This window comes from Vigna unguiculata, chromosome 11, assembly GCF_037176805.1.
Source record: "Vigna unguiculata cultivar grain cowpea cultivar isolate G323 ecotype 2 chromosome 11, ASM3717680v1, whole genome shotgun sequence".
Classification (NCBI taxonomy): Eukaryota; Viridiplantae; Streptophyta; class Magnoliopsida; order Fabales; family Fabaceae; genus Vigna; species Vigna unguiculata.
In genome coordinates, this window is record NC_140802.1 from 34,000,631 (window position 1) to 34,010,475 (window position 9,845).

Sequence of the window (9,845 nt, forward strand, 5' to 3'; positions counted from 1 at the left end):
CTAATATAAATTTTCATCTGCCCATTTTCTTATATATGATAACATAATAATTATATTAATAAATAAAATATTTTATTCTTAAAATTTGTTGATTATAAAATTATTTTTGTTGAAATGGAATCTTAAAACTAATATGCTTTTATAATCAACAATTAAGATTTTTCATTATATCTTAACAGAACAATAATTCTCTTTATAGCTAAGAACATGGCGAAATGTGTTCACTTTGATTCAGTTTGTTCAAACATTTAAACTTTATTGAACTATTTATTGAGGTTTAGTTAAGTTTCATAATAGTTTAATCAAATTCATTCGTCTTGTCTATTTTAGTGAAGGAAAAATCCTAATAAAAGTGCTCAATTAGACTTTTATTTTTTTTTATGAAGATTAACCAACATTAAAGTTTATAAATATTTCACAACAATAATACTGCATAAAAATGGAAGATAATTAATTTGATTGTTGTAGAAATGATTTGGATTATATATTTGGTTTTTCTAATAAAGTAATAATAAATAAATTAAGAAATTTGGAGTATAGTCTAAAAACGTGCTACAAAATGAAAGAAATTAAATGGCCGTTAATAAAATTCAATGTTGAAGTGTGAACTTAACATTAAAATATAAAAAATAAAGATTAATTTATTTAGTAGCAATAAGGATAATCCTAATATTGTTGTTACCAATATACAGTTTATGACGTATAATTTTGTTAAAAATATAAATTTCGAACTTGTTTAAAAGATGTAAAACAAACATTTATGATTTTTAATAAATTTCAATTAATAGAAGAACCTGTATTTAGATGTGGATTACCAACATTTTGTATTACAGAAATAAAGAAAAAGTTAATAATAGATCGAAGTAATAGAAAATGTAGAGATAATAAATAAATTAAAAAATAAGACGAAAGAAACATGTTTTATGAAATAATTATTTTATATTATTTAATTAAAATATGTTTATAATTTTTTTATAGGATCATTATAGTAATAGAAAAATATATTAAATATCATTAAACCACTAATTAAAAACAAAATAAAAATTTATAATCATAAGTTAATTTTATTTATTTAATTTTTCATTAATATCCTTAAAATATACATTTACGAAATTATTTAGCGATGTAGTTGGAAAAATATTAAGAATAATATTTGAAGATCTTTAAACAAAGTCATGTTAAATTACATAATTCATTCAATTAGTATTATGTATCTTCCTTAATTTATATAAAAAAAAAAATACAATATCGATCATTGTAGACAACATCTTTAAATAGTAAGTTTTATTATTTATTATGATAAAAGCATGATTCATTGCTATAAGTGAAAAAAATAAATTTTACAATTACTAAATGTTAAACAATATTTATTTAATTTTTTCTAAAAAAAGCACGGTCAAAGTACTAGTTCTATATACACAGACATTTTCTTTGTCAAAGATCTCTTAGCAACGACGCTTTCACATTACCCCAGTTCTCCCGCCATGGATAACCGTGTCGCCCGCCGAACCGAGATCCTTACCAACCACCTCCTCCGCCGTGCACTGCCGCCTTCCTCCGTCCTGCAGCCCCACTGCTGCCTGAGTTACTCCCCTCCGGAGCTCTCTAACGAATTTGCGTTTGACACGCGGGAGATGCGGAGGTTAATGGACGGGCACAATCTGGAGGACCGTGATTGGCTCTTCTCCGTCATCGTGCAGAGCGCACTCTTCAACCGCCGGGATCGCGCCGGCAGAATATTTGTCTGCCCCGATTACAACCAGTCCATGGAGCAGCAGCGCGAAGTCACCTTGAGGCGCATCGAGTATCTTGTGGAGAGAGGGGTTTTTCGAGGGTGGCTCATTGGCGAGGGCCCGGAGGAGGAGCTGAGGAAACTCGCGCTCCATGAGGTTATAGGGATGTATGATCACTCCCTTGCTGTTAAGCTTGGGGTTCACTACTTCCTATGGTTGGTTATGTTTTCTCTTTTCTTTTTCCATCGTTTTCTTCTTGAGATTAGTGGGAATATAAAAAAGAGCTTAATTTCTATGCAGTGGTATAGTTTGAATAGTTTTATATTGTCAACTCATCAAAAACCACGGATAGGACAACCATCAGTTTGGACTTCTTTGTTAGTATTTTGGGAGAAGAAAGTAAAGAAATTTATACGATTTCCTTTATTTAGCTTTTTCATAAATTAATTTACAGAAATAATTTTTATTAGCTTTTATAAAAGATTAACTTTAACTTGTGAAAAAAATTATTTTACTGAGTTCATTTTAATTTTTTCTTTGAAGAAGTTCTTATGCTGAAGTTTATTCGAACATGCTTGAAAATAATTACTATCTCCTAAATAGCGTTTGCTTGAATACAATGTTAAAAGGGTCTTCGGGAGAAGTTCTCTACTTGAAAAAGTTGTATATTTTCGGAAGAGAAATTCATATAATTGCTTCTAGCTTTTATCCAAACTTAACCGTAGTCTCTAACTACTCTCTTTTAGGTTATGTTTTCTTTTCTTTCTCCATGTCTCCACGTTTTTTCTTGGGTATTTATGTTCAGCAGAGGTTGTCGTTTTGTCTTTTTATACACACACTGTTCAACATTTTGTCATTTGGATTTGATTGTTTGGTAGCTATATAATTCAACTTAGGTTTATTGTTGGATGAATTAATGTCACTGGTATTGGTCCAAAATAAAAATGAAAAAGTAGTTGCTGACACTAGGTCTCTGAACAGGCAACAATATCCTAAAAATCTACTAAATTTAGTGAGTTCTAAAATTGAAAAAGTTATTACTGGAATTTCCTCTCTTCTCAGCTCTGTGTACAAAACTCTCGTTTTGGACGGGGGCTTCCAAATGCATGAAGCTGTTAAAATTCATTGAGTTGTTCCTCATACATTGTAAACTAGACCTGTGTTGACAAGTAACCAACCTGAAATGATAGGGAGGATATACTAATGTCATGAATAATGCTGTATTGAATACTTGTAATGATGGGATTGATGTGATTAACGGATTGCAAATCCTTTTTCCAAACACTTTTAAGGAGGACAAACGTGATTTATCCTTTTTCTGTGAGTTGGTGAAAGTTATAAAACGATATCAAGTTGGTCCCTAAAGTACCTTTCTCAAGCTAACTTTTATTTAAAATTAAAATGATGGAAGCAGTAATGATTAAACTTTTATGACTTGGTTTAGTTACACTGGTTTTATGTTTCAAACCAATTATGAAGGCTTATGAATGTTTTAATATCTGACAAAGCTCACACCAGATGTTTCTATACTTTTCCCATAAGAGGTTGCTTTTCAATCAGAGTTCTAAGTTTAAATACAACTATGTTCTTGACGAAGAAAACTTGATGGTCATGCATTAGTGAGACCAAGCCTTGATTTTGTATATTGTGTGTATTTTGGTCGGGAGAGGGTAAAGTTTTTTATTTTTAGCACATACCTGGACTTTCTAATGAACACATCCTTTGCCAGACAAACTTCCAGGACCTATAGTTTAATGATATTTTGTGCCCTTTAAAGCAAGCAGGCTCTTGGAGGAATTGAAACGTAAATAAATTAACTAGTTTAATTTCTCCTATTGTTTTTTTATTATTTTTTTGGTGCGGCATTTTGGAAACAAAAGTTGAATGATGGATAATGGGTTTCAGGGGAGGGGCCGTGAAGTTTTTGGGAACCAAGCGCCATCATGACAAGTGGTTAAGTGCTACGGAAAACTATGACTTGAAGGGTTGTTTTGCTATGTCTGAGTTGGGCCATGGAAGTAATGTATGTAAAGGTTGCTAAATTAGTTTGGTTTATTTGGTCCACATGTAATTTATTATGATTTTTCCTTGTCACCTTTAATAATTCTTTCCACACTAATTTTTATAGGTGCGAGGAATTGAAACAATCACTACTTATGATTCAAACACTGGAGAATTTGTAGTCAATACTCCATGTGAATCGGGTCAGAAGTATTGGATTGGTGGTGCAGCAAATGTAACGATTCTTTTTGTATAATTGATAAATATTTAAAAGCCTAGACATGATAAGATTGGGTGCTCACATTTTTCTCCTGCTCCAACTTTGTATGTATTAACACTATTATTAACTTGTTCTCCTTTTCAGCATGCAACACATACTATAATCTTTTCACAGCTCTATATAAATGGAAGCAATCAAGGGGTGCATGCATTCATTGCTCAAATCAGGGATTCAGATGGAAACATATGTCCAAACATTCGAATAGCTGATTGTGGTCACAAAACTGGTTTAAATGGAGTTGATAATGGCCGTATCTGGTAATATATTATTTTCAAACAAGTTGTGCCTTAAAAATGAATTTCATATAAAAGAATGAACTCAGAAACTCTGGACTCGGATCCTCAGGTTTGATAATGTGAGGATACCTCGGGAGAATTTGTTGAATTCTGTCGCTGATGTTTCCCCAACTGGTGAATATTTGAGTGCCATAAAAAATGTTGACCAGGTGATTTGCTTTTTCAGAGAGATGATATTCCCTTAGGGTCTTCTTTATTCCCTTTGGAAAGCTTGTTCACATATCTTTTGTTGTATGCATTCTTGCTCCAGAGGTTTGCTGCTTTCTTAGCCCCTTTGACCAGTGGTCGCGTTACTATTGCTGTTAGTGCTGTTTATATGTCCAAGGTAGTGAGACCTATATTTGGGATTTCACGTTTGTCTCTGTTTTTTATTTTCTGTGTATTTAACTAACTCATTCAAAATTTGATATCTTAACTTATTGTGCCATTTATTTGACCTTAGATTAGCTTGGCCATTGCTATAAGATATGCACTGACAAGGCGGGCATTCTCCATTACACCAAATGGGCCTGAAGTTTTACTGCTTGATTACCCTAGTCATCAACGGCGTCTGTTACCTTTACTTGCAAAGGTGTAAGTCCTCTAATTACAAGCATTTTGATATGTATTTGATCAGACCTCAAAAATAAAAATGATTCAATTCTTTATGGAAACCGAAGCTTAGGCATGCCATTTTGAATATATTCCTCAATGTAAGATGCCTTGTGTTTTTCTCACCAAAATGTTAAGATAAAGAATAAGAATCTTTAAAAATATGCTTAACATTACAGGATTAGTTAACTTTTGCAGAAGTTCAGTGATCACTTTCCATATGGATATCCTACTTTAACCAATTAGTGAATATAAATAGACCAAGATAATACCCTTTTATGTTCATTTCTTTACTTTTTTGTTCAGATATGCAATGAGTTTTTCCGCAAATGACCTCAAAATGATGTATGTTAAAAGAACACCCAAGTCAAACAAAGCAATTCATATTATTTCTAGTGCATACAAGGCTACTTTTACTTGGAATAATATGCGTACTCTCCAGGTAAGTTTTTCCTTGGGTTTGATAGGTAGTATTATATGCCGTTGCCCTCTCTAAGGTTCTATTAATGCTTGAACTAGGAATGTCGTGAAGCCTGCGGAGGCCAAGGAATTAAATCTGAAAATCGTGTTGGTCATTTCATGGGTGAATTCGATGTGCAATCGACATTTGAGGGGGACAACAATGTTCTGATGCAGCAGGTAAAATGAGTAGTATGTTAAATATGAAATTTGATTAATAATTGAGCACAACATTTTTATTTTCAAACCCAGGAAATACGATGAGCTGGTTGCATTGTGCAAAACATTAATTGGATCCTAATAAGTTGTGTTTGTTTATTTACATTTGACTTTTAAGCAGTGTAATAATAATTATTATGAAATAGTTATACAAAATCCAACTTAGGATATTAGATGGGCCTTCATCAAAAGGCATTGTTAGGATATTGACTTTGGGTTGTTTGATTTCTAAAATTAGTAGTTAGGTCTTTTTGTTCAGGTGTTAGAATTTTGATCCTTGTTACTATTGATTTTTATTAATTGAGATTTCTCCAAAAGGGTATTGGTTAGTGTATCCTTTGTCAGACTTCAAGCCTAAAGAAATTTCATATGAAATATTGTTAGAGACAAAGAGGGTGCGCCTTGGTACAATGGTAACGTTTTTAAGTTTTGACCTTCAGGTCATGAGTTCAAACACTAAAAGTAAAAACAGCCCTGGTTGTGGGGGGTAAGGCTGTATGTCTATCCTCCCAAGACCCTGCATAGAGGAATTCTCATGTGTCCTTTTTTTGTGTCAGAGACAATCTGCTTTTATTTCTTAATAGAGATATTTGATGAAAGTAACTTATTATGTTTAAAGAACTATTTTTGTTTTTAATTGTATTGGACTTTAGGCTTCTAGAACCAACCATTTTCCTTTTCTTATAGGATAACCTTTTTTAAGTAGACTTTCTAGCTATTATTTTTTGCTTGCTCACTTGAAGACTTAAAAGTAGGATGAAAATTCATGTCAAATTTAGGCATTAGTTCTGTCCATTTTATTGAATGTGAATGGTTGTTCACGTGTTCTTCACTTCACTTCAGATTAGCAAGGCACTCTTTGCAGAATACGTAGCATGTCAGAAGCAAAAGAAACCTTTCAGTGGTTTGGGATTAGAGCACATGAACAAACCTTTACCTGTTATCCCATCTCACCTAACAACTCCAACCATTAGGAGCAGTGAATTTCAGGTGATCATTTGATTATACCTGTTGAAATTTGGAGAAGCCATATAATAGAAGCTTCTATCTGTTTCTTACGTTACCTATCACTCACACAGATTGATCTGTTCCACCTAAGAGAGCGAGACCTATTGAGGCGCTTTGCCGAAGAGGTCTCGGAATACCAATCTCGTGGAGAAAGCAAAGAGTCTGCCTTCATTCTAGTGAGGATTCTACCTCGTTTTTTTATTTTTTCCTTCCATCATTTCATTGTCTTACAATTTGGAACACTTTTCTGATCCAGAGTTATCAGCTAGCAGAGGACTTGGGCAGAGCTTTCTCAGAACGAGCAATACTGAAAACCTTCATGGATGCCGAGTCAACTTTACCAGCTGGTTCACTGAAGGTAAATCTTATTATTGCTTGCTGAATATTCTTGCTATAAAGTAGTACTGGAAGTTATTGAACCAGTCATGGCACTTGATCAAGGTTGAATGGTTCGTTTAACCGAGGTCTGGAATTCAACCGTTATTGATAAAATTCATTAAAAATGCACAAAAATAATATTAAAGACGTATAATATCATAATTTTATGATTGTAGAAGCTAAAATAAAACAAATTTATAGGCTCTTAACATATATATATATATATAATATATATTATATATATATATTATATATATTTTATATATATATATATATATATAAATTTAATTAAAATAAGTGCATCATGCTCAAATTGAAATTTCAATAATATACATCAAGATTTCTTAATAAATAACAAAATTATTTGTAGAATAAAGAAGAAAATGATAAGATTAAAAAGTTAAAATTGTAATTTATTAAATTTTTTATTGAACCAGTTTGACAAATTTTTGAACTGGTCTTACTGGTTTATGTATTACTTGTTGTGCAATCAAACTGGATAAGAAACTAGTTCTGGTCAAATTGGTCCGGTTCCAAACACCATGCTTTTCACTATTGGTTAAATTTTGCTAGAAATTACAAAATCACTAGTTGGACTTGTTACGAAGTGGATGCACACAATTTTGTGATATTTAAGAAGACCTTGTTTGGATAAGTTTTTCTATAAAAATTCATTGAAAATATAGATATTTTTTTTTTCTTAGCAAAGTTAAAATTAGTTTTTTGTAGAAATGAAGGGACGGTAACTTCTTCATGAAGCTGATTTGAACTAATACATAAGTGAAATTTAGTTTATGAGAGAAGTTTATTTATAATTTTTTGCTTACGAGTGTTGTTAAAAAAACTTGTCCAAATAGAACTCAAACTGTAGTATTCAATAGAGTATATTCAAAAGGGTGTGTTGTCGAGACTATGTTGTTAGCATTTTTGTCCTGCTACAGTGGCTTGTGTTTCTTGTGCAATTATTTGTAGGGTAAAAATGTGTAACAGATCCATTAATCGATCTCTTTACTTTTATTTGCCTTCTCTGTAGAATGTGTTGGGTCTATTAAGATCGTTGTATGCTGTGATAAGTGTGGATGAAGATGCTACCTTTCTTCGATATGGATACTTGTCAACAGAGAATGCTTCTGCAGTGAGGAAAGAAGTGCCAAAACTATGCGCTGAACTTCGACCACATGCACTTGCCTTGGTCAGTTCCTTTGGTATTCCTGATGCTTTTTTGAGCCCTATTGCATATAACTGGGTTGATTCAAATTCTTGGTCTTCTTCTCAACTTTAGCAAGCTTATGCAAATTTCTGCGTTTGAATAGTATCTTTGTTGCATATTATTGGGTCAATAAAAAGTTAAAGAACAAAATAAAAACTTGGTATTTGAGGGAAACCAAGACCAGATCATTCGGATTGAGTTTCATCTGTACCATTTAGTAAATAACTGTTAAGGTATTTGAATATGACAAATGTACCTCAGTCACATCTTTATATTTTATTCAATTAGAAATTGCAATGCATAATATTTCTTATTAAAGTACCTTTAAATTCTTGAACCTGAATTCGTTTATTCTTGTCTTGATATGCTTTGAGTTAAAGTTAGTTTATGTCACTGTTGAGGTGGTCTGTATTTATGTTTACACAGACATGAGTTTTCATATGTTTACACAGGCTAACTAACCAACACAGATTGTGCGAACAAACATTATTTTGCTTTGAAGAGGAGTGAAACAGAAAATAAAGAAATAAGAATAAAGACAGAAGGAAAAGAAAAGTGGGAAAAGATATGCTGCTGAGATAAATAGAAATAAATAAGGAAAAAGTGGAATAATTATTTTGGAAATCTTTCTTTAACTAATAAAAAGGAGGTAAATAGTGATTAAGAATTAAAAAAAAAAGTAATTGTGATTGGGAAATGGCTTATGATTTTGTATTGTTTTTTATGAGTTTTATTATTTCTTTTTTAAATACTATTCTTGGATACTGATTAACAAAACTCTGAAAGTTAAAAAAAAAAGTTGAAGATTTTTCTTTAAGCTAAAACTCAGACTCTAATAATATAGTTTAAAATGTGATGTGACACAAGAAATTTAATGAATGAAATCACACCAAAACGTAGTCAGTTCATGAAAAGACATTTGACTCGCAACGAAACCTACATACAATAAGGAAACCAATTAATAACATATGTACATATCATAACTACAAAATAAAAATTATTTAGAACTAACCCATCATGTACCGAGCCATATATATATATATATATATATATATATATATATATATATATATATAAATGATTTTTAGTTATTCATCCATATTTGTAAGTATTGTTAAATCTCTCTAGCTTGGTGTTCATAAAATTTTGAATGTATTGAACTCAACAAATTCAAGTCTATGTTTTCCTTTACTTCATACTCAATTTGTTAATGTACTTAAACAATAAGTTTACTAGTTAAATGTAATTATTAAAATATTAGGAAACATAACTAAATAAAAATATGACTTTATTGTCATAGTTGTATGACAAAATTATTTAACATGAAAGTTTTTCATATGATCTCTAATGCATCTAGTAATAAAATGTAATAAAAAACACAATTATTTATTCCAAATTTTTTGTTGTTTTACTGTAATTACAAAGATATCTCATGGTCGAAATTTGAGTTATAAGATATTTTTACCTTCTGTTGTATCATGATCATTAATAATAGGTTGAATAAGTTGAATTGATTTCCAATAAAATAAATACAAAACATCAATTCAACATGTACACATTTCTTAGTTCATGGAATTTATAATTTAGTCTAAGGAATAGATATATAATTTACTTCCTGTAATTTTTATAATTTAGTTCACGTAATTTAAACAATATAAAAATAAAATATT

The 9,845-nt window shown here is 31.0% G+C and overlaps 1 protein-coding gene across 1 annotated transcript; it reads left to right on the plus strand.

The window, feature by feature from the left end:
• Positions 1 to 1,430: 1,430 nt before the first annotated feature.
• Positions 1,431 to 8,479, plus strand: LOC114169770 (acyl-coenzyme A oxidase 3, peroxisomal-like). Its single transcript, XM_028055069.2, has 13 exons — positions 1,431 to 1,948; positions 3,639 to 3,756; positions 3,862 to 3,969; positions 4,099 to 4,271; positions 4,360 to 4,459; positions 4,561 to 4,635; positions 4,753 to 4,883; positions 5,208 to 5,343; positions 5,421 to 5,540; positions 6,423 to 6,569; positions 6,659 to 6,763; positions 6,844 to 6,945; positions 7,999 to 8,479. Exons 1-13 carry the CDS (start codon positions 1,485 to 1,487, stop codon positions 8,245 to 8,247), a joined length of 2,028 nt encoding a protein of 675 aa, XP_027910870.2. The 5' UTR covers positions 1,431 to 1,484; the 3' UTR covers positions 8,248 to 8,479.
• The last annotated feature ends 1,366 nt before the right edge of the window (positions 8,480 to 9,845 follow it).